The following is a 25,662-nucleotide window of genomic DNA, read 5'->3' on the forward strand; positions in this document are numbered from 1 at the left end:
TAAGAATTCAAAATCTTGCAAAAATGAGATAGTATTGTAAGAGAAGAGCAAAGAATAGTACTAAAATACTATTGAGCTTACATTTTCTGTAAATTTTGTCAGAAGACCAATGTAATTTTGGAGATTCTTTACTATACTGACTTTTTCTTTCTTTTGAAGGAGATAAAAGAAGTCAATTCACTCCTATTCCTTCTTGCACAATAGGAAGTTTTATAGGGAAGCGAAAATCCTTACATCATTTTTTGTATTCTCAGATACAAATTCAAATGTCATGTAATTCAAGAAAGCAGTGTAATAGTTTCCATTATTTGGGCAATATTTTTCTGCTTTATTCTGTTTTATTATTTTATTGAGTTATGGATTTAAAAAGTATTAACAATCTTGTGAGGAAGAAACAAAATATTTTCAGAAGCTTTTTCAAGCATGAAATAGTTACTAGAACTATTATTATTACTAATGGTGACACCAAAGCCATGGTGGCACAGTGGTTAAGAGATATGGGTGCTAACCAAAAGGTCAGCAGTTCCAATCCACCAGCTGCTCTTTAGAAACCCTATGGAGCAGTTCTACTCTGTCCTACATGGTTGCCATGAGTCAGGACTGACTCTACAGCTTATAACAACAATGGTGACACCACACTCACAAATGGGTTATGCCGCAGGTATGTTCAAACTTCCTGTATAGTAGGAGTACCTAATCTTAGAATATTAGACAATTGGTTTTATGATTCTTGGAACATGTTCACCCTTCAGAAATATTGTTATATATCACATTTGCCCTAGGTAAGCCACACACATACATATATGCACACCCCAAAGTTAATAAACACACAATAAAAAAACTGGTGCAGGCTTATAGAACCTGAGCACTTGAGAAATGTTTTTAAGTGAAAAATATTTCAAAACTCCAAACTGGCATGCCAGGAACAAGTCTCTCACATTTTTTTTTTTTTATGAGTTAATTAATTAATTAAAAAATATTAATTACCCTCTATTGCATGCCAAATACCAACGTAGGAGATATAAGCAGAAAAGAGAAACACAAAAGATCTTTGCCTTCATGGAGCTCCTAGGCTAGTAAGGGGCAGATTAATCAAATTATCACAAATGAAAATGATAACAATGTGCATTAAAATTTAACAGAATCACTAATTATTATAGCTAAAAACTGTGACTAACCCAAATGACTATTAATAGTAGAATGGAAATTACAGGATAATTCACAGCAGTAAAAATGCAAAAGCAGCCTAGCCTCCTGTAGCAACTTAGATGTTGAGAGAAAGAAACCAAACTTAAGGAATGTGTACTGGATGATTTCATGTGAACAAGTATCACACACATGCAAAATTAATAAACTGTTTAAAGTTTAGATAGTGGTTGTATTTGGGGAAGAGGGAATTAGCGATTGAGAGGGGATCAAATGGTTTTTGGAGTGCTACAAATATTCTAAAATGTGACCTGGAGTGGTAATAATTCACTGTGCCTTACACTTACATGTTCAGTACATTTTTGTGAATATGCATTATACTACATAATGAAAAAAACAGTTTTAAAAAACTGCAATGAGACAAAACGATAAAATAAAACCTCAGAGTCCTATGAAAGTGTACAGTAAGGGGACACATCTCAGCTTATGGATTCTAGGAAGACTGTACTGAAGAAGTGTCATCTTAACTGAGAGCTGATGGAGTTACTATTATTGTTAGGTGACATTTATATGAGTTGTTCCCTATTATCTCTATGACCTCATCTACTCCTAATCTCCCCTTCAGTCTGTTCTAGTCACACTGGTCCCTTGCTGTTCCTTAACATGCTAGGCAGTATCTGCCTTAAAAATTGACACTGGATATTTCCTCTGCCTGGAGCGTTCTTTCCTCAGAGATAAAGGTATGGCTGGCTACTTCATCTCTTTTAAGTCTGTGTCCAAATTTTACCTCCTTAAAGAGGTTTTTTTTTAAAGAGGCCTAACATGACCACCTTATTTGGAAGTGTATTCCACTCCACCCAACCAACTCATAATCTCTGCTCTCTTTATCCTGCTTTTTCCCTCGGTAATCATTCAGATCCTCCATCATATCATATATTATAAAACATACTTATTTCCTATATTTATTTTTAACATCTGTCTCCAGCATTAAACATCAGGGTCTAAAAAAATAGGATTTTTGTCCATTGATATATAACACATACCTAAAATAGTGCCTGGCACATAGAAAATGTAACAGTTATTGAAACCTCACAAGAACCCCATGGAATAAATAGTTCTTTATTCATTAGAAAACAGAGCCACAGATGCAAAATAACATGTTGAAGGTCACAGACCTATTAAGTGGCAGAGTCAGTATTTGAACCCAGCCATCTGACTCCTGTGAATAAGAAAGACCTAAGGATTGATGCTTGTGAATTATGGTGTTGGTGAAAAATATTGACTAAACCATGGACTGGAAAAAGAAAGAACAATTCTGTCTTGGAAGAAGTACAACCAGAGTTCTCCTTAGAGGCAAGGATGGTGAGATGTACTGTCACATACTTTGGACATGTTATCAGGAGGTATCAGTCCCTGGAGAAGGACATCATGCTTGGTAAAGTAGAAGGTCAGCAAAAAAGAAGAAGACCTTCATGGAGATGGACTGACACAGTGGCTGCAACAATGGGCTCAAGCATAACAATGATTATGAGGATAGCAGAGGACGAAGCAGTGTTTCATTCTGTTGTACACAGGGTTGCTATGAGTCGGAAATGGCTCGATGGTACCTAACAACAGCAATAACAACATCTGACTCCTGAGTCTAGAAAGGTAACAACTCATTACACTGTATTAAATGATAGTTGAATAGGAAAAGCAGAAAGGGAACAATATTGCAGGCAGAGAAAAAAGGTATATAGTATGTATCACAGAGCTAACACTTAAATGTTTATGGAATGAACCAGGATAATTCTTAGAAATAGAATATAGGGTTAAAAAAAAAAAAGCAAGTTACAGAAAGCTATATACGATAATATACCATTTAAAAGAAAATCTTTTTAAAAAAGGAATACTATACAATGCATTGCTTTGGGGAAAAAACTATTAGGATAAGTCACAGGAATGACAGAACAAAATTCAGGAGGCTTTTATCCCCTGAGATTATCTTTTTGTGAAACAGTAAAGTGGCACACAGATTAAAAGATATTACCCATAAGGTTGGTGCTCTACTTAAAAAAAAAAAATCTGTGTGAGACCAAAAGGTCAACAATTACTCAAAAGCAAAAATGACAAGATAAGGGGGCAGAGAAACTAGAGTACTGGAAATGGAACAAAAAGAACACAATTAAAGAGAATGCTGACATTGCGATAAATATAAAAATGAGACAGTTCTACTCTGTCAATAGGGTCGCTAGGTTGGAATTGACTTGATGCAATGAATTTTATTTTTGGTAATGTCATTGAACAATTTGTGTGGAAATTGTCAAATGGGAACCTAACTTGCTATGTAAACTTTCACCAAAAACTCAAATAATATTAAAAAAAATTATGAGGCTTTCCCTAGTAGGGAGGCATAACTATTGATTAGAAACAGGTTTCAGGAATATTGGGTTCACAAGTATTCATTTTAATATTATGCTTCACAGTATTTATATATGGCACATACATTATTTTTATGTGTCAAATATTACATAATCCAAATGTAAATATGTGTAAAATGTCAATATGATAAATGTAAAATGAGTGACAGAAGAACTAAAGGAAGGTCAAATTAAGAAGGACAACCCTTCAGTCCATAGTTTTTGTAAAAAAAAAAAAAAAAAAGAATCCTATATACATCTCCATGGATATACTTGTGTGAGTGTGTGCATTACTAACTTGTTGACTGATTAGCTCCAAGAAGTATGTGTTGCGGAGGGTTTGGCGAGTAGAAAGAGTGTCACTTTTTTAGTTTTGCCATTCTTGCCCCTCCAATATCTACACAGCTGCCAGATGACCTTATTAAATGTGAACAATATACTCTCACTTCCTTTTGTAAATCACACCACTGGCTTTCCAAAAAAATCAAAATCTGCATACTCTTACAAATACTTTGGATCTGTCTCTTCCCTCCTTCTTCGATTTCATCTCTCATTCACTCACCCATTCTAGTCAGTGACATTCTTTCTATTTCTGAATTTGCCAAGCTCTCCCCTATAGTATTAGCTATCTTTTCTGCTTGAAATTCTCTACCCCTGAACTTCCTTCCTATCATTCAGATTGCAATAAAAATATCACCTCCTAAGATGGTCTTGGAGCCCCGGTGGTGCCATGGTTAAGAGCTTGGCAGCTAACCAAAAGGCTGGTAGTTTGAATCCACCAGCTGCTCCTTGGAAACCCTACAGGGCAGATCTACTCTGTCCTACAGGATCGTTATGAGTTGGAATTGACTTGACGGCAGTGGGTCTGGGTTTTAGGAGATGGTCTTTCCCCATTACTCAATTCAAGTAACTGCCTGGATACACTGTCTGACATCATCATATTTGGCTCTCTACTACCAGTTTTTACAATCTGACATTTTATTTGTGTTTGTTCATAAATTTTCTATCTCCCATTACTGGAATGAAAGCTCCAAATGACAGGAAAACTTTTCTGTTTTTTAAATTATTTTATTTCCAGTGCTTGGCATTACAGCAGAGACATTCAATATTTCTAAACTAAGAAGTAAAAAATACATGGATTGATACTTTAAAAAGTATATTTTTTACTTTTGAAAAATGCATCCATACTCCCAAAGTTGTACCGAAACATTGGTGAGTATTTTAGGTTTTGTTTAGGGAAGATGAAAATAGTAATTTTAACATAGGTTATAAAATAAATTTATTATTATTTTTTAACAAAAAAATGGACTATACTTAATAACTATCACTTTATGAAGGCTTGTATTGTCAATCGGAATAAGTATTACATTATGTATAAAAAAAGTGAGTTTTTTTTAAGAGAATGGAATTTTGACATTACAACTATAAAAGAAGTATACAGCTTTAAAATGTAGATCTGAAATAATTATACTCTGTCATAATGATGCTAATAAATGGTTGCAGCTACTGTTTATCAGACACATAATTTTTTCTATGTTATGTGTATACTGGCTCAATATTCACAACAAGCTAAGAAATTGATATTACTGCCACTTTTTTTTTTTATTTAAGGTTACCACTATTAAGGCTAAGAGCTTGGCTGCTAGCCAAAAGGTTGGTAGTTCGAATCTACCAGCTGCTCCTTGTAAACTCAATGGAACAGTTCTACTCTGTCCTATAGTGTCGCTATGAGTCGGAATTGACTCGATGGTGAGTTTTTACCACTATTTAAATGAATACAGAGCCTCAATGAGACTAAGTAACTTGTTCTGTGTCACAATTGCTAAATTTAAAAGGCCAGAATTAAAACCTAAATCAGTCTGCCCACCAATTTAAGATTATTTTATTAACCTGCCCTGCCTTATTGAATAGGTTAGAGATATTGCTAAATAAACATGGCACAACTCTATTTTAGCTTAATAAATGAAATTCTCAATTATTATTATGTCATTAAAGACATATCAAGTGACCACAGGATATGGTGATTGATGACCCAGTTAGTATGAAAAACAGGTAGCATCTAATCAGGCTGGGTGACATACAGAATCAGCACTTTCAAACTGAAGTTGTGGAAAGGTTATTACAAAGGTGGGAGGCACTAAGGGGCAGTCAGATCGAAAATAAAGGCATGGATTATAGAAAGAGGTTCAAGCTGGAAACATCATCCAGATTTGCCCCCCACTCTTATGTAAGACTTCCAATTTCTGATTGGCAAATTTAGTAGTCCCAAACTCAGAAACCTTAGAAACCTAAGCCCACCTGTGTTGTTTCATTTGTTCCTCTTTGAAACTTTGCAATCTTGTTAAGGTATTAAAAAAAAAAAAATTCATTGCCGATGGGACGAGTTGATTCCGACTCATACAGGCTCCATAGGACAGAGTAGAACTGCCCCATAAGGTTTCTAAGGAGCGGCTGGTGGATTTAAACTGCTGACCTTTTGGTTAGCAGCAAGGCTCTTAACCATTACACCACCAGGACTGCCAGTAAGGTATAGAAATAATGAAATAAGTCAAACTCAGAATATTAATGATTGTGTGTGATATTTAGGAATAAATTGCATGATTATTATGACAATTTTTGCTTGTTATTTAATCTTTAAGATGATCTGATAGGTTTGAGAGTTATGTTCATTTTTAAAATTGTAGTTGATACTAGATACGTGATTTTATTTGTAAGGTAAGAGAGAGCTTAATTCAGTTTGAAAAAACAGTTTATGAGAACACTGTTCACTCTCTCTAATTTACAAGAGTTGTTCAAGGGCTGTTTAGGTTTACATGTCTGTCTAGGCAAGCAGCTGATGTGTTTGGATGGATCAAATATATTAAATTTGTAAATGACATTTAAAAGGTTCACAGGAATTTAATTTCCAAGCATACAAATGAAATTGTTCAGGGAAATTTAATCTATTAAGTTTAAAAGCAAATTGAATAGTAACCAAAGAAGAAATGAATTGATCTTTCATATTTTACATAAAATTAGTACACTTATGAAACAATAATTACATTCATCGGTTGAGTTTAAAGATTTAAGAAAAACTAAGTTCCTCATATATAACTTTAGTTGAGTATCAATTTAAATTCAAGCCTTCAGAAAAACTCAGTTGATAATATTAAAATATGATTGTTTTTCCTACTGAACCATGAAATTTTAAAAATATGAAAGTGTGCTAGTCTTAAACCCAAACTCACTTATTACCTGCATAATGCTATACCTTTGATTCCACTTGTTCATTTTAGCATCCTGCAGTTGTATGACACTGTGGCCTGAGTAAATGGCAGACAACGAACGGATGATGCAGCTACACTGGGCGTTGGACTCATAGGGGAGTAGCACTCACACGAGCTAGTCAATGACACTTTCATATTATTCTTCATTGTTCTGACCTGCTTCTCAAGTTATCAGGGCACCAAAACCAAACCAAACCTGCTGCTGATTCCAACTTATAGCGACCCTATAGGACGGAGTAGAACTGCCCCATAGAGTTTCCAAGGAGCGCCTGGTGGATTCAAACTGGGGCCTCTTAGTTAGCAGCCATAGCTCTTAACCACTACAACACCAGAGTTTATGGTATGAATTATTTTTGCTAAACATATTATTTTATAAGTAACTTTTTTTTCAGTATATAATAGAGAATTATTACACTGGACAAAAGGAGTAATAAATTCAAGAAACACATATAAAGTATTACTTTCTTAGACTTTTCAGTTAAGTAGCAAATTCCTTTCTTATTCTATACTTAACTGCCTAAAATGATCTGAAATCATTAGTTATTATTGAAATTTAGCCCTGAACTAATACATATAAGGCTGAGGAATATTAGGATTCTGAAGTATCGGGCTGATACAAAATATACGCTTTTTGTTTGCCTTTCTTTTAAACTGACTATACAATTTCATGATTGTATTCCAATTATAATTTCTTCTATTTCTTTATAATCATTCCTATTTTATACATGGCAAAACAACAAAACAACACACTTCATGTGTTAAACACCTGAAACAGGAAATAGTACTGAGGAAGAAAGGACAACACATAACTGATTGTAGGTGATACTGCATTTCAGTTAACAAATATTATTTACCTGTGAGCCTGTGGAATAGCGTCCAGGAGTTCGAGAACCAGATGTTTTCCCTGAGCCAATGGAACTCTCTGTACTTTTGCCACTACAGCAATGTGTTCGCAGGCATTTCCCGTATTCTTTTCGTACCTAGCCAATTAAATAGTAACTTTTGTTAGCAAGTAATTCATTACAGCTAGAAAGCAAGGTATAAAATGTATGTGAGTTTTATTTTTAGATAACTATTATAATCATTTCCTTTCCCTACAGATACAAGAAAGTTTGTTCAGCATATATTTTACAATATAAAATAATCATATTCATATCAGCAAACCAGAAATTTTGTGTGAGTGGCATCTTTAAAACACACATATGCACACACACCTCCAATCACAATATGATGGTAGTGTTTCTTAGTTCAAAGAACAAAGCCTTAAGATATTTTAAGACACTATTTAGCTGCATAAGTTTGATATAAAGTAGCCTATTGCTGCAAGAGGATTCTAGCTATTATTCTTTAGCAGAAGTCTAGTGAGGAAGTTGAAGAGAGAGAGAGGGAAAGAAGGGACAGAAAGTAAATGGAAGGGATGGAGGGAGGGAAGGAAGGAGAAAAAGTGAGGAAGGAAGAAAGGGAGGGAGGGAGGGAGGGAGGAGATGAGGGAGGAAGGAAGAAAGGAAGAGGAAGTGAAGAGGGAGCGAGGGACAGAAAGAAAAAGAGAAGGAAAGAATATTTAAAAAAAGAAAAAAAAAGAGAATATATTGGGCTAAGCATTTCCTTTAAATCCATATGTCTGTGTTTGAAGTCAATTTCTCTTAAAAGAGGTAAAATTTGTAACTTTAGAATATAAAGTTCAAAATAACTTGTAATTAAATTCCTCAAAATATTTCTATTCGATAATCACAGAGAAATATGATTGATAGTCTTTATGGATTGTTGATTAAAGTTTTAATCCTGGTTGTAGTGTAAAATTACAGGGAAAAATTAGATAAAGATGTATTAATTGATGTTTTCAAGTAGGTAAATATATCAAAAATTGATATTGTTGTTCTTTTAGGTGCCATCGAGTCAGTTCCAACTCATAGCGACCCTATGTACAACAGAAAGAAATACTGCTCGGTCCTGTGCCATCCTCACAATCGTTGTTATGCTTAAGCCCATTGTTGCTGCCACTGTGTCAGTTCATTTTGTTGAGGGTCTTCCTATTTTTCATTGACCTTCTGCTCTACGAAGCATGATGTCTTTCTCCAGGGACTGATCTCTCCTGACAACATGCTCAAATTTGTGAAACATAGTCTTATCATCCTTGCTTCTAAGGAGCATTCTGATTGTACTTCCTCCAAGACAGATTTGTTTGTTCTTTTGACAGTCCATGGTATATTCCACACTCTTTGCCAACACAATTCAAAGACATCAACTCTTCTATGATCTTCCTTATTCATTGTCCAGCTTTCACATGCATATGAGGCAATTGAAAACACCATGGCTTGAGTAAGGTGCACTTTAGTCTTCAAGGTGACATCTTTACTTTTCAACACTTTAAAGAGGTCTTGCAGCAGATTTGCCCAGTGCAGTGCGTCTTTTGATTTTTTGACTGCTGCTTCCATGGGTGTTGATTGTGGATCCAAGTAAAATAAAATCCTTGACAAACTGAAGCTTTTCTCTGTTTATGATGATGTTGCTTAGTGGTCCAGTTGTGAAGATTTTTGTTTTCTTTATGTTGAGGTGTAATCCACACTGAAGGCTGTGGTCTTTGATCTTCATCAGTAGGTGCTTCAAGTCCTCTTTACTTTCAGCAAGCAAGATTGTGTTACCTGCCTAATACAGGTTGTTGATAAGTCTTCCTCCAATCCTGATGCCCATTCTTCTTCATATAGTCCAGCTTCTCCGGTTATTTGCTCAGCATACAGAGTGAATAAGTATGGAGAAAGGACCCAACCTTGACGCACACCTTTCCTGACTTTAAACCACGCAGTACGCCCTTGTTCTGTTCTAACAACTGCCTCTTGATCTTTATAAGAAAATTTTACCATGTTTGTTATTATTATTTATTTATTCAAACAAGATATTAAAAAAATGAGACAGTGCCTCACCTAAATCTTACTTCCACTACCAATAAGAAGAACAAATTCATTCTACAACTCTGCCTTCATCAACTATGACCATGTTATGGCATATCATATTGGTTATATGTTTACAAATTTACATTCTTATATACTACTATATATACATTATCTTTAGCTCTTTCTATATACTATTTTACGTGAATTCATAACTTTCAAAATTTATGGTAATATAATAGTCCAATGTAATTTCATTTAAAACAATGCTGTAATCATGCTTTTTTGTGAAATGCTATTTAGAATCAAGAGCAAAAAAAGAATCTGAATGATACATTAAAATTATTATTTCCAACTTAATATTATAAAGTTCCTTCTGTGAAAGATATAACATAATCAGAGATAGAATATACTCATATTTGTTAGAACTGCTCATATTTATTAAATTCTTATTACATGGTAAGAACAGCAATAGAGACAGGTTTAGATGATGGATGGGAAATGCTTACTGGAGGTAAAACCAAAGAAAAACCTAACCCACGGTTGTTGAGTTGATTCCGACTCATAGTTCCAAAAACCTGTTGCTGGCGAGTCAATTCTGACTCATAGCAACCCTATAGGACAGAGCAGAACTGCCCCATGGGGTTTAATAGGAGAACCTGGTAGATTCAAACTGCTGGCCTTTTGGTTAGCAGCTGAGCTCTTAATCACTGTGCCACCAGGGTTTCCAACTCATAGTAGAGGAACCAAAAAAAGGCTTATCTGAGAAGAGGGCACCTGGGCAAATCTTCATAAAAAAAGTTGGAATTAGTTTAAACGGTGATGTTTAAAGAATAGGGGATGAGAGAGAAAAGCATTCTAGGTGCCGTGTACAGTGTGAGCAAACCAGAGAAGGAAGATAGTAAGATGTGCTAACCTGTAGGGTCTTTTCTGCTCTGAGCCAAGATAGAGGAAAAAAGAATAAATATTTTTATTTTTTTTAATAGATTAAAAAAAAAAAAACTACATTAATAATAATATTAATGATCTTTTTCTCTCTATCTGGAAAGAATAATGCCAAATGTTTTAAACAGCATCTGAGAAGGCTTAAAATAATCTCTACTCAAAGATAAGCACTGAAAATTGCAGCTTAAGTAATTTGTACTGAATTTACAAAGCATCTCTAAGCATCAAAACTTTGATCATAGCCTTCCCCCCACCTTGTTTTCCCTAACATACTTGGCAAGTGGTATTTGTCTTTGAGGAAGAAAGTGTTTTTTTTTTTTTCAATGAAGTGATTTAAATCTAAACAAATACTTTAGGAGAGAGATAGAGAGAGGTACAGAGAGAAAGAATAAAAGAGAGGAGAAGGGAAGGAGTGAAGAACCACTCCCTACCCTGTCACAAAGGCAGGGATGTAAAAGCCTCAGGAATTCATCATGGGCTATTTGCATTTTCAAAGGAAGGCTAAATGTTCCTCAGTGATTACAGAAACAACCAGCATATCAAGCTATCTGCTGATGCCAAGTGCTACATTAGCTACATTACTTACTGAATCATTATACTGACTTTATTGTGCTGTGATTTGATTTGAAATGGTAAGCATGTGTTTTAAAAAGAAACCAAAATAACATGGACTGTGTCCATGAAACATTTTTCTTAAGATCACAATGAAACAGTTATTTGATTGCTCTATCTTTTGCATATTTTAATCTTCTATTTTACATGATACTCCATCTTAATGACCCCTAATTAGATAAGGATATCTTATTATTTCACCCTGATGTTTTTCTAGAATATAGAAGATAGGAAAGGGAATATATTTAGTTGTCAATTTATTTACCCATGTAATATTTCTTTCAGAGACTCAGAAATAAAACAATATAAAACCCTCTGAGAGTATATCGAGTAATTGGCTCTATGACAAAAGCAAAAGTGACCATTTCAATGTCACTACTGGAAAAATTGGTGACAATCATGGAAACTATTAATACACACTCAGAAAAGCATTGAAATCTCAGCCAGTAAATAACCCTGTAAAGTACAAAAAACTCAAAAACAGAATACTTTATATTTCTTTAATCAAACAATAAGAGCTTGCATGTTGTTTGTGGTGGTGACTGCCCTCGAGTCAATTCCAACTCGTGGTGATTAAAAAACCCACCCATTGCCATCAAGTTGATTCCAACTCACAGTGACCCTATGGGACAGGGTAGAACTGCCCTGTAGGGTTTGCAAGGAGTGGCTGGTGGATTCAAACTGCTGACCTTTTGGTTAGCAGTTGAGCTTTTAACCACTACCCCACCAGGGCTCCTCAAGGTGATTAGTGTGGGCATATTATGGAATTCAATTAGATGGCCTAAAAAAAAAAAGGAAAAAAAAATTCCTAAAGCTATTTTTGAAATTTCAAAGAAAAGTACCTGTTTGCTTTTTTTTTTTTTGGGCCCATGTTTTCTATATTCTCTGATGTTGGGCCATGCTCTGGACACTAAATAAAAATGTAACCAAAATTTTAAGAATTCAAAACATAGAATAGATAAAAGGATGATATGCATATTTTTGTTGTTGTAAATTATAAAAGTAAGCTTCTAAATCAGGGTTAGCAAACTTTTTCATAAATAGCCAGAAAGTAAATATTTTAGGCTTTCCACGCCAAGAAGCAAAACCAAGGATATCATGTACATACTTATTTTAAATTTTAAATGCAAACATTTAAAAATGTAACAACCATCCTTGGCTTGCTGACTGGCCAAACAAAAGGCCACTGGCCAAATGTGGCCATGACCTATAGCTTGCTGAACTCAGTTCTAATGAATCAAAAAATTGAGCTTCAAGATATATAAATATATTTTAAAATCTAACTCATGTTAAATATATTAAAGAGGCTAAAACCTCTAGACTTGTTTTGGTGTCCTGAGGTTCAAAATCTCTACCTGGAGCTCAAACATAAAAAAAAAAAAAAAAAAAAATCCAGTGATGTGCATTTATAAGGCAAGAAAAATAAAAATAATATTTAGGAAAACTATAATAGGTATCAGCTAATAAAATATACTCATGACCACAATAATTAATGTATAAAGCTCAAAAAATGTTTTCACATCTGTAGAAAATGTCTTTCTTTACTTTAAAATTTTAAAATTATGTTAGTCCAAATTTCCAGATAATATATAAAGATGACAGATAATCTGATAGACTATAGTTCAAGATTTTATGATAGATTATGATGGCCCAATGGTCCCTTCTTCTCATGGACAAATGTTATTTTTTCCTGATTATATTCCCATCTTCCTATGTATATTTCTCTTCAAGATCAGTTATGGCTGTCTTTTATCCAATCCTAGATAGATGCTTTTCCCCAAGTGCTTAGTTTCCCTGACTTCTCTGAAGTGCTTTACAATGCTGGCTACTGTCTACTTCTTGACATTTTCTATCGCCTTTAATTCATCTTGATTCTTATTCTTCTCCTCTCATACTGTCTTTTATCTCTATTCTTATTCAACTTTTACATGTCTTCTATTCTTTAAACTCATCGAATGTGACAGAATGGTAGCTGTTTGCCACATCCAATCCTTCTTCTTGTGTAAAAAAGCTACACTGTGTTTCCCGATCTCCCATAACACTGAAGTAGTACTACTGAGTGAGTCCTAGCTGGTAGAATGTGTATGGAAGAGGTCTGAGCCACTTTTAGACCATTTACACAAAATCTTCCTTTGCCAGACTGCCTTCTGGATGTCAGCACTCAAGGTGATTTTTTTGAAGTTGGTTGAGGTTCCACCACCCTGGGTCCCTTCATGGGGCACCCTCATCATTTGGATCATGAATAAAAAAATAAATATTTATTGGGTTAAGCCACCACAGTTTGGGGGATTTTCTGTTTGTAGCAGACAGGTGGTAATGGATGTGATAAGTATTCAAGGATATTCATGCATTCTAATATAACATCTTTTCTAAGGTTAATTCTAATCCATTAGATGAGAACCCATTCATTCTAATACAACCTCTTTTCTGTAATCTACATTTACAGGGCCGATGCATCGTTTCTGCTCCTGCCTGTATTTGTGATCATGTCAACACATTTAAAGATACCTACCACCACCTAAAATTGAAACCGAATAAAATACGACTTATCTTGACAAATGGACATCCTTCTGTTTCAGGCCCCACTACTCTCTCAAATTAGAAATCCTAGAGATTCTTTACCCTTAATTTTCTTTGATTTTTATGAGAAAAAAAAAAATTATAGGTTTTGATGATTCTCTTAGAATTTTTTTTTTCACATTTTGCCACTTTATTTTCAGAATCATCTCTTTTAATATCTCATAATTTAGCAACCTATACCTGTTTTGCAATTCATGATTTTATCAGCCTAAAGAATCCTTTTAAAAGCATCATTTTATTGTGACAACAACAACAAAAAAAAACCTCAGCTTCATAGTCAAAGCTTTATACAATTTGTTTGATTATGCCTATTTAACAACATATTTCCTTACTTTCAATATGAAGCATTCTTCAGTTAAGACCTCATCTTTATTCTTTTCCTCATGGGACGAGCTCAGTCTTTAAATTTAACCAAATCAAACCAATTGATTCTGACTCACACTGACCATAAAAGAGAGAGGAGAACCACCCCATAGGGGTTCCAAGGCTGTAAATTTTTATAGAAGTAGACTGCCACATCTTTCTTCTGCAGAGTGGCTGGTGGGTTCAAATTGCTCACCTTTTGGTTAGCAGCCAAGGGCTTAACCACTGATTTACCAGGGCTACTGTCTTTAAATACAGAGATTATTTATTGTATGCTCACTACATAGAAAGCTGTTCACTATGGGAAACATAAAGACAATTAAAATGTACCATACTACATATACCTGAGAAGGTTACAAGATAATTTTATGGTTTGTATCACAGACCCACACGGTGGGATATTGAAATTCTGGAAAAGGAACTTTGCCTCTAGCATATTTCAAGTGTATGTTTTTGAAGAATGTACAAGTGAAAAGAACAGAGGCTGAACCCAGGCTTTTGTCAAAATTCATGGATTTAAGAGAATAAAATTAAATAGATATAATAAGATATCAACAGAAATAAAAGCTAGTTTCATGTGGTGGTCAATGAAGGATGAAATTAACAGCTAACTTTTATAAACCCTTACTGTATTCCAGTTATTTTTCTTAGAATGTAACATTTGTTAATTCATATAATTCTCACAACAACCATGAGGTAGGTATTAACGCTTTCTACCACCCCCACATTATACATGAGAAAACTGGGGCATGGACAAGTTAGTTAATGAACTTAACCAAAGTCACTTAAGGTCTTAAGTGCTGGAACTGGGATTTGAACCCAGGCCACTGGCTCTGTGATCTATGTGATCAAAGCTAGAAATAACAGATTTTAAACAGGGTTAGAAAGTATAAAAGTGGAAAATCAATCTTTGATTTGTGTCTGTTTTTCCTTTACTATTATTATAAAAAAATTATATACATATAAATACTCCTATGCCCTGACATATATATCCCACGCCTCCGTAATATCTCAGAAAAGATCTACAACTTAATGTATAATTCCATGTGTCTGAGATGAAAACTTTAAAGACTTTATAAGGTCAAGTCTACAAGAAAATAATTGTTGTGTGTTGTCTAAATCATAACATATTTTGCATTTGTTTTTTGCTGTTAAATCCTCTCATCAATGATTTTGCTGCTATTTTGTGTGTTTTTCCTTTATTATTATTAGAAATAATCAATGAAATAATATACTTATTTCTTAGAAACAAACATATCAAGCATAATGAATTAGAATATGTTATGGTTGCCTTGTTATCATGAGCCATACGCCATTTATTCTTCATTAGAAAACTCTAGCTTACCTTCTTCTGTAGGACACAATGGAAAATGAATATAAACATTCCCTGTAGAGAATTGAAAATGGTGAAGAGATACGCCATGATGACTGTGCTTTCATTAATATACATGAGTCCAAAGGCCCAGGTCAATCCTAACAGGCAGAGAAGAGCTATTGCACCTATAACCCATGACCTGCAGAGAGAAGAGAAAATTAAGAGTTTTCCGATAATTGGTCTTTAATCAACACAACCATATCAACAATATCGACACTGGAAAAAATGTTGCAGTAAGTTCTATTGACAGAAAATGTAAGACAGGTGGTGTAAGTACTTTAAGAATTTAATGGGGACTACACATTTTCAAGCTTGAGGAGATACATGTGAATGGAAATGTTATGGACACAGAAATCCACGTAAACTAAAGCAAATGTGTACCATATATTATTCCTGTATTTACAGCACATAAGCACATATGCATATGATATTGAGATGTAATTATGGTGAATGGCAAGGAAAAAAGTCTATAAAGCTATGTTAGTCTCCACTGGTGTCATTGGTATAACAATATTTGTTTGATTGGACTATCTACCTTTGGGCTTGATCTGATGTATTTTTACCCCATTTTTCCAAATTTCCTATTTTTCCATAAGATTTTTAATGCTTACTCACAAAAACATATCTAATATTAGATGGAACCAGTATTTGGAGCACACGTATGAATTTTAGAAGTTCTGTTTGTTTTATTCTACAGTTATATAGAGCAACTGTGAGGTACAGTGAATGGTAAAATAAAAAAATCTACTCTACAGACTTATCTACTTTCTTTCAGCATTTGAATTGCTATCTTATAGGTTACTTTAAAAAACTAGATTTTGGAAATCAGGCACTTGGAAGCTCTGCTAAAAAGAGGCTTATAGGTTTAGGTCACTTTCATGTCTTTTTGAAGTTAAACTCAAAAGAGAAAATGAAGCTGAGAATGGCGATGGAGTGGTATGAATAGGTAGTCTAGAATGGAAGACAAATTCTCACTCTCATTCCATTCTCTTAGTTTCCTTCAAGCTGATATTCACAATAGTGATAAACAGGTGACAAAAGTCCATATATTTTCGGATATGTGTTATTTATTTACTATAACATAAAATGGATTCTTCCGATAGATGGGAATCCAATAATTGAAAGTGAATTCTTTCTCATCTCCTCTCTAAGTAGATGGGAGAACGTGAACAAACCATTCTAGATTTCTATACCCTCGTTAATCCATCTTTTCTTTCCCAGACCTCCTTCTCTGATCAGGAAGGAACTAATATTTATTTTTAGAAGACTATTATCCTCCACTTACATTTTCTAAGAAAAAAATATTCATGGGAATTGAAACTTTGCAAAATAAAGGAAAAAAATAATTGTTTGCCATAATCTAAAACTAAGTTCAACATGGTTTTCAGAGAAACCTACATCTAAAGAAAGATATAGTCCCAAAATAGCCAATTAGTAAAGTCTTATTAAAATTTATCTCAAATGTTTAATATGTTTTCTCTCACAATCATTAGGTATGATACTATGTTTATGATGTAAATATCCACTAATTTAACATGTTAAGTTTAAAACATTAATATTCTTGAATTAAAAAAATTCTTGAGTAGGTTTTTATGTGGTATGTTTGCTTATATGAGTTAAAAAATATTCTAGATGTTAACATTGTATTCTACAACTGAATTCAGAGAAATCAGAACTTTCAGAGTAAAGCAATCAGCTTCTTACAGACATTGGAAAAAGGAAAAATGGGAATAACTGCCATTCAATCAAGTCAAAAATGCTATTTAGGTTTCAAAATAAAATGATAGGATAAAATATTCAAGTCAGCTATTATTCACCAGATGCATGATGGAACCAAGGAGTTAAGCTATATAAAGCTGCAATGAGCCCTAATTCTCAAATAAATAAACAAGCAAGAACATGAAGAAGTAAGTGAAATGGCATCGGAGAAAATGAAAACAAAGGACTCTTCACCAGAAGAACAAACTGAAAGTCTACAGCAAAGTCACCCTTGGGCTGCCAATCTTAGTTTATTGTTGCAGGATGTGTAATTCAAAAATGTACTTAGAAAAAAAAAAAAAAAGTCCAGATATGAGCATGTAAGTGTATTTCTTATCAGATTTAGTACAGACTTGCAGCTTTGTTTCAGAGACTTAACATACACATTCGTAAGCAACTAGATCATTAATCAAGGGATAAGTGTCAAATTTGAAAGGGATAATTTTGCAAATGTATGGCTTAATTTTTGAAGGAGGTATTTTTTTTTCTTTTTAGTTTTTTAATTTAGCATTTCATTAGTATCAATCCCAATTGGGTAGTTCCAAACACAAAATCATTTTGAAGATATGCCACTAGATCACAAAATAATTTTAAATGAATGAGGCCCAAACAAACAACAGAAATGCGACATGTGCGGTACAGAGAAAACACATCACAGTGGAAAGGGAAAGCTATTAAAAGCAAAACAAGTCTGTACCACATGAAACTGCTATTACTGTTGTGCTGAATTCAGGTGATATCCAATTAAAAGAAGTTATGCAGAATTTTTGGCCATACACCTGCAGCATATTTATTCTGCTTTAAAGTTGTATGCCTGATTCTTTCCCTGTACAGTTTGCTCTTCTGCCTCAATGTGAATGACAGAAGCTCTAATGATTTTTCAGTACTGATCTGACAGCTGGTTCATGGGACCACACTGATAAATGGAATTTATCAGCCATTCAGGTCATTCTTACTTGATGAAGGGTCTGTTATCCTCATAGCTAAAGAATGCATAGACATAAAGACAAGAACACCAACATTAGCATTTTATGACAAAGAATTTCATATGAAAAATACTATCCTGGTCCCCAAAGGCCTCTGTCTCCCACCTTCCTAAAAGTTATCATAACCTTCCCATTATATCCAGAAGGGAAATCCTAAATGACCATGTTATTCCTTAAATAACAAGGAATAAAATCAATTTTACAATACGGAGAAATCCCTTATGAGACTCCATTTTTTTTCAGCGGGTGCTCACATTACTTGTGACTTGACAGAGATATTTATTTCTTACAGATTGCATTTCTCTGGAGAATGAAAAATCTTATCAGCAATCTAGAAAAAGGCTTGGGGGCATACTTAAAATGACAAATTTCATGTCTCCTGAAGGTATTCTGTAATATTATCAGGTAAGGTTACTTAATTATGGACAGTGTGCTTCTAAGTAATTTTAACTCTCAGATTATTGACCTAAGTTGAATCTGAACATTAAAACCCTTTGGAAGTAATTGCACTTGACTATTTCAAAACTGTTAGGAGAAAAAAAAAAAAAAGTTTAATCTTTTGTAGTGATAGGAACAGAGCACCTGCTTATTGCCAATTATATTTAATAATTTATTTTATAATTCTGATGAATTAAGATTCCAGTGCAAAATTAGTAAACAGGCAACATTTTGGACCATACTTTTGAGTTTCTGCTCAGATAATTGTGATAGGGCAGAAAAGCAAGAGAAGCTATCTGCTCTTTTCCCCTTTGCCAGAAAAAATGTAGAGTTATGACTAGTTTTACATATTATACACACACAACTAAAGTTCTTAGAAAGGTCCCAACTATGATCCACTTTGCATAAAGAGAACCACTGATAAAAAAAAAAAAAAAAATCACTTTCCCAAAGGAAACAGTAAAGAATGGAGTGAGACAAGGAATTGAAGCCAGATTGCCTCGGATTTATATCCTGGCTCAACCACTTACTAGCTGTTGATTTGAGATAAAAATTAACTAACCTGTGGTTGTGTCAGTTTATACATCTATAAAATGGGAATAATAACTTTCTTGTGATAATGAAATGAGTTCCTATGTATAAAGTGCTCAGATCAGTGTCTGACACATATTAAGTCCTCAATAAATAATGGAGAGTAAAGAATAAAATATAAAGTATGTGAATATAGAGTAGTCATATTCATTTAAAGATGTTTTAGAAGAAATAAAATGGAATGAAGAAGATGTGGCCAAGATACGTTCATAAGCAAGGAGGGGAGTGATTAGAACTCTGCTCTTGAATACCATGCCTATTAAAATTTAAGTTTATTAAAATACAATAAATTTTTTAAAAATTCATTTCTTCAGTTACACTAGTCATATTCCAAGTGCTTAAAAGCTTTATACATCTAATAGCTGCCATGTTGAATGGCACAGTCATAGAACATTTCCATCCTCACAGAAAATTCTATTGGACGGTGCTGGCCGAGAACATCCAAAGAGAGTTTTAAGCCAGTATTTGGAATTCTAAGAGATATTCAAACAGTGTTGTAGACTTTTGGAAGATAAAGAGAGAAAAATTTCTATGAATTGATGCTATTTGAGAATTTTGAACCACATCTAGGAAGACAATCCTCTACTTATATTAATATTAAAAAGTTATAAGGCATAATAATGTGATATTTGTTATAAGTATTGCCATTGCACCAGTATATTGCATATCTGATGCCATGTTCACAACTGGAATGACTTTACCTGAATTTTTAGTAGTACAATACCAAGAAGGAAAGTTACAGAGGTTAGCATATAGGAATACATGTGAAAATGCTCTACAAATTGTATTAGGCTATAGAAATGTTTAAAAATTTAAAATAGAAAGTTTGTACTATAACTGCTGGAGTGACATATTTTGTGTTGAATATGAAATAGCAAAAAGAGATATCAGAGTGTAATTTTGTTCTTGTTGTTAATTGTTGGATCAGTTAGTTGCCCCACTCAGTAACAAAGTCTATGTCCAGCTTCACTTACAGTTAGCTGAACCTATGTGTTAACATGCCATCCACAAGAATATGAGCAGGAGTGAATTGTGACATTTGTGGGTCTTGTCATTTAAAAGATTGGAACTGCGCTCCCTTTGAATATTTCTTCCTTCCCTTTGGCTAAGAAAATGCAACATTAGAGCCTTAGATCCAGGAAGGGGAAAAAAAAAAAAGAAGCTGCTTATTAATGTGGAGCCACTGTATTAGATCTTGACCATCTACTTCCAGACTCTTATATAACAGAGTTTAAGCCTCTACATTTCAGTGCTTTTTAAAATATATATTTTTTTTAAAAACAGGGGCTTAGCCTGTGCAATAATTAATAAAGCATTTATATTTTTACCTTTCATATTCAAAACAGAATTTCATGCTACCAAAGAATAATTCATTAATTTTACCTCCAGAATGTCATAAATAATGCACAATGGTTCAGTATCTAAAAATCATTAAAGGTTACCTGTAATATATCTGGGCTTTTCACCATTTCTGTCAGATATTCTATTGGCTTTGAGAATCCAGTTTTATAATTCCTCCCCACCACAACTGATGGTAATATTGCAACCATAACAAAGCTATATGCAATGCTGAACTTTTTTTTTTTAATTATAAAAAGCCTAGCTAGCACTCATAGCTGAATAATTTGCATTCTGAAGTACCAATAAAAGTTCATTTCAATAAAATCCCTTTTGAGTTGTACAGCTAAAACAATTTCACTGCAGCTATTTTAAAATTTTATAAAAATATGGACATAAAGGCCTAAAATGTTCTTGGCAGATGTTAACAGGAATTTATAGAACATTTGCAATTTATAAGTGGTGACTTAATTGAAAATGAAGTAACATATCTTGCACATACAATTTTCAAGATAAAAAATGAGAAAAAAAACTTTCTTGAGAAAGTATATACTTTGTCAAAATATTTATTTTATCGTTTTATTCTTACTACCATCTTAGGTTAAAAACTTCATTTAGCCATGCATGTCATGAAATCATCTTTGATAGTCAACATTAGAATCAAAATCAGATTTTTTAGGGGTCTTTGCCTAGATTGGAGCCCTGGTGACACAGTGGTTAAGTGTTAAGGCTCCTAACCAATAGGTTGGCAGTTCGGATCCACCAGCTGCTCCTTGAAAACCCTATGTGGCAGTTCTACTCTGTCCTACAGGGTGCTGTTACCAGGAATCGACTCGAAAGCAGTGGGTTCGGTTTTTTTGGTTTGCCTAGATTGGAATGAGCCCTGGTAACACAGTGGTTAAAGCACTTGGCTGCATGGCAGTCTGCACCCATAAAGATTACAGCCTTGGAAACCTTGTGGGGCAGTTCTATTCTGTCCTATACCGTCGTTATGAGTCCAAACTGAAATCAATTCTTTAAGTAGTTTAAAACTTTCCTCTCTATTATATTTAGATAGTACAGAATATCTATTTATAGGAAATGTTTGACAGGTCAATCCCTATGCCAAAAGACCTTTCTGGTACTGATAAGTCACAAGAGATAAAGGAAAATGCATGGCTTTTGAAAAATTGTTTGGTGCCATCAATTTCAAGATTAGTAAGTTTTGGGATTCTCTGGAATTGTTGGCGAATTATCTCCCACTCTAATTTGGAGGTTGTTGCAGAGTGAACTGTATGTTTAATAGTAAGTAGGAGAGCTATCGTGATCTATATAGATATCTTGATTAGTATCTCAATATGCAACTGAATTTACTTTCCTTGGTATAAAAGTAATTGTACTGAAGGAATAAAGGTTTTTTCCCCCTCATAAATTTGATCTGAGTCACTGTAAGTCTCAAGTAAAGGTAACTTTGGGTGACATTCTTAAGAGTATTCTTCATTCATCACACATTCATGTGTCTATACGTTGAGTGGGATTTCCCTCTTGCACCCAAAACAATATGGCCCCAAAGCTGAAGACTAAGAGGATACAGTTACCTATATTCTAAAAGGAGCCAGCAGCAACCTAAACTGAAATAATTCCTCAGGACTTGCTTAGAAGTGATCTAAGACACTGCTTTGCTTCATTACGACCTTAGGTGCCATGCAGTCTTAAAAACTGGAAGTGGTAAAGACGAGGCCTTTTTAGGATTGTGATGTTAATAGAAAATATCAAACAGTGGAAAGAGCAAGGAAAGAAACACTTTTTATTATACTAATCCCCTAGTCACAAGTCTTAGTAGACAATACAGAACGATGCTTCTCATGGGATATGTTATTCAAGTCTTAAACTAGTCAGATATTAACTGGAATTGACTGGCAAAGTCCCAGTATCTGTCTAAGATATAATTAAGATATTTGCTACCCAGCGAGAAGGGAATATTTACCATAGCATAGTTAGACGTGTAATGATTAGTGAAAAATCTAAACATTTCATGTTTACACCCCACTGTGTTGAGAGTGCTCAATCAATAAGTTATACTTATGATAAATATCCTGACTTCTTTATATTCTTTTCCGATATATTTTATATCAGTAGGACTATACCACCTTGGAATTATGGTATTATATAAAATTCTCTCTCTCTTTTTTTCTACCACTACCAGAAGATTAAAAACAAAAGGCATTTAGAAAATAATTCAATAAAAAAATTCAATAGTTCTGAATAAATATGAATAATGCATCTTTATGTTCATATATTTAAATCACTGAGCATTAAAGATGTTAAAAATTCTTGAAAAATTATGAAAGTCATATAGTATAAATATAAAAATTATAAACAATTCAGAAGATAATATTTCAGCTATGGATTTTATTGCTATTAAAACATTACTGTCAAAAACTATATTTTAAAAAGCTATATTGCTACATTTTGTTCATATAAAATTTAGTAAGAGGAAGATGGAATGGACCAAATAAATAAAATATATATTTTTTTATGGCTTAGAATACATCATACGTATTTTCATTTCCATGCCACAATGTCCCTATAACAATATTAAAGAGATTTGAGAGAAAACATCCAATGTTAAATTTTGAATGATGAATTTCACACTGACGATCAATTGGATAGCTATGAAATTAGGAAGAATTGAGTATAATAAAATTAGGAATAATAAGTGTTAAATCAATGAAAGATAATTACATTATCTCCACAACTCAGTGCTATGTAAATTTCTAAAACTCAATATAATATGCACAGTAAATTGATTTATATCTGAAAAAAGTTAAATGCAATAATAAGGAGAGTACATAATGAATTATTTTATTGTCTATGGATAGCTGTATCCTTACTGCAATTTACTATCTCGATCTATCCAGATTTATACAAATGGATTGGTAGGTTTCATGCAAATAAAGTATGAACTTTTAAAATCTTCTCTTGGAAGCACATAATAATATTGCAACCTGATTAATAAAATTAATGTTTGAAAAGCAGTATCTCGTAGCAATTGAAAACATGCATTTCTGAATCAGCCAGTATGTGTTTTAATCCCAGTTATGCCATTTATCAACCTCTTTTTGTTTCACATTTCTCATCTGTGAAATGGAGATAAATACAGAAATCTCTTCAAAGGAATCTAGTGTATAAAATAAAAGAGGTTGGCCCTTCTTTTGAATACAAACAAAAATGCAAATTCACAATTTTTAATACATAAAAGCATTATATAAATATTTGGTATTACAATTACTGTAGTTTATTGACCCTCTACCCCCCAAAAATGACTGAAGGAGAAAATTCAAGCACAGTGCTACATTCAATTTCCTTTCCTTTTATATGTTTTGGAAACTTAAATATTAAGTAGAAATCCAAAGAGGAGGAAGGGGCACTGCATTCTTTCTAAGTTGATCCTTAATATTTACATTGAATGAGCCTCAGTTTGGATAAAGTTTCACTTTGTATTAGATGATCACTTTGTTGTGTTGTTGTTGCTAGGTGCCGTCGAGTCTGTTCTGACTCATAGTGACCCTATGCACAACAGAACAAAACACTGCCCGGTCCTGAGCCATCCTTACAATCCTTGTTAAGCTTGACCTCATTGTTGCAGCCACTGTGTCAATCCATTTCGTTGAGGGTCTTCCTTTTTTCTGCTGGACCTGTACTCTGCCAAGCATGATGTCCTTCTCCAGGGACTGGCCCCTCCTGATAACATGTCCAAAGTATGTAAGCACTCTCGCCATCCTTGCTTCCAAGGACCATTCTGGTTGTACTTCTTCTAAGACAGATTTGTTCGTTCTTTTGGCAGTCCATGGTATATTCAATATTCCTTGCCAACACCAAAATTCAAAGGCGTCAATTCTTCTTCAGTCTTCCTTATTCATTGTCCAGCTTTCAGATGCATATGATGTGATTGAAAATACCATGGCTTGGGTCAGGCACACCTTAGCCTTCAAGGTGACATCTTTGCTCTTCAACACTTTAAAGAGGTCCTTTGCAGCAGATTTACCCAATGCAATGTGTCCTTTGATTTCTTAACTGCTGCTTGAATGGCTGTTGATCATGGATCCAAGTATAACGGAATCCTTGGCAACTTCAATCTTTTCTCCGTTTATCATGATGTTGCTCATTGGTCCAGTAGTGAGGATTTTTGTTTTCTTTGTATTGAGGTGCAATCCATACTGAAGGCTGTGGTCTTTGATCTTCATTAGTAAGTGCTTCAAGTCCTCTTCACTTTCAGCAAGTAAGGTTGTGTCATCTGCATAACGCAGGTTGTTAATGAGTCTTCCTCCAATCCTGATGCACGGTTCTTCTGCATATAGTCCAGCTTCTCGTATTATTTGCTCAGCATACAGGTTGAATAGGTATGGTGAAAGAATACAACCCTGATGCACACCTTTCCTGACTTTAAACCAATCAGTATCCCCTCATTCTGTCTAAACAACTGCCTCTTGATCTATGTACAGGTTCCTCATGAGCAGAATTAAGTGTTTTGGAATTCCCATTCTTCGCAATGTTATCCATAATTTGTTATGATCCACACAGTCAAATGCCTTTGCATGGATGATCAGTTTAGGCTTAGTAAGTGCTGTGAATTTTCATACTCTCAACTGAAAGAAGGTATATCTGGGTTCCTAAAGAACATTAAAGACCAAGAGGCAGTCATTTGAACAGAAAAAGGGGATACTGCCTACTTTAAAATCAGGAAATTTGTGTGGCAGGGTTGTATCCTTTGACCAGACTTATTCTACCTAAATGCTGAACAAATGATATGAATAGAATACACAAAGAAGTACAGGATTGGAGAAATACTCATTAAAAACCTGCAATATGCAGATGATACAACCTTGCTTGCTGAAAGTGAAGAGGACTTGAGTGCTTACTGATGAAAATCAAGGACTGCAGTCTTCAGTACTCACTACACCTCAACATAAAAAAAAAAGCCTCAACATAAAGAAA

At 34.0% G+C, this 25,662-nt stretch overlaps 1 protein-coding gene across 12 annotated transcripts in view; it reads right to left on the reverse strand.

The window, feature by feature from the left end:
• The window catches only part of ADGRL3 (adhesion G protein-coupled receptor L3), a 945,099-nt gene that overhangs the window by 32,423 nt on the left and 887,014 nt on the right, over positions 1-25,662 (reverse strand). For all 12 annotated transcript variants that reach the window (XM_049886210.1, XM_049886209.1, XM_049886208.1 and 9 more), the window contains 2 exons: positions 15,545-15,713; positions 7,666-7,791 (listed from right to left, as the gene is read on the reverse strand). In XM_049886210.1, the coding sequence (XP_049742167.1) occupies positions 7,666-7,791; positions 15,545-15,713 (295 nt within the window). The remainder of the gene's footprint in view (positions 1-7,665; positions 7,792-15,544; positions 15,714-25,662) is intronic.

This window comes from Elephas maximus, chromosome 5 (assembly GCF_024166365.1).
Source record: "Elephas maximus indicus isolate mEleMax1 chromosome 5, mEleMax1 primary haplotype, whole genome shotgun sequence".
NCBI classification, from domain to species: Eukaryota; Metazoa; Chordata; class Mammalia; order Proboscidea; family Elephantidae; genus Elephas; species Elephas maximus.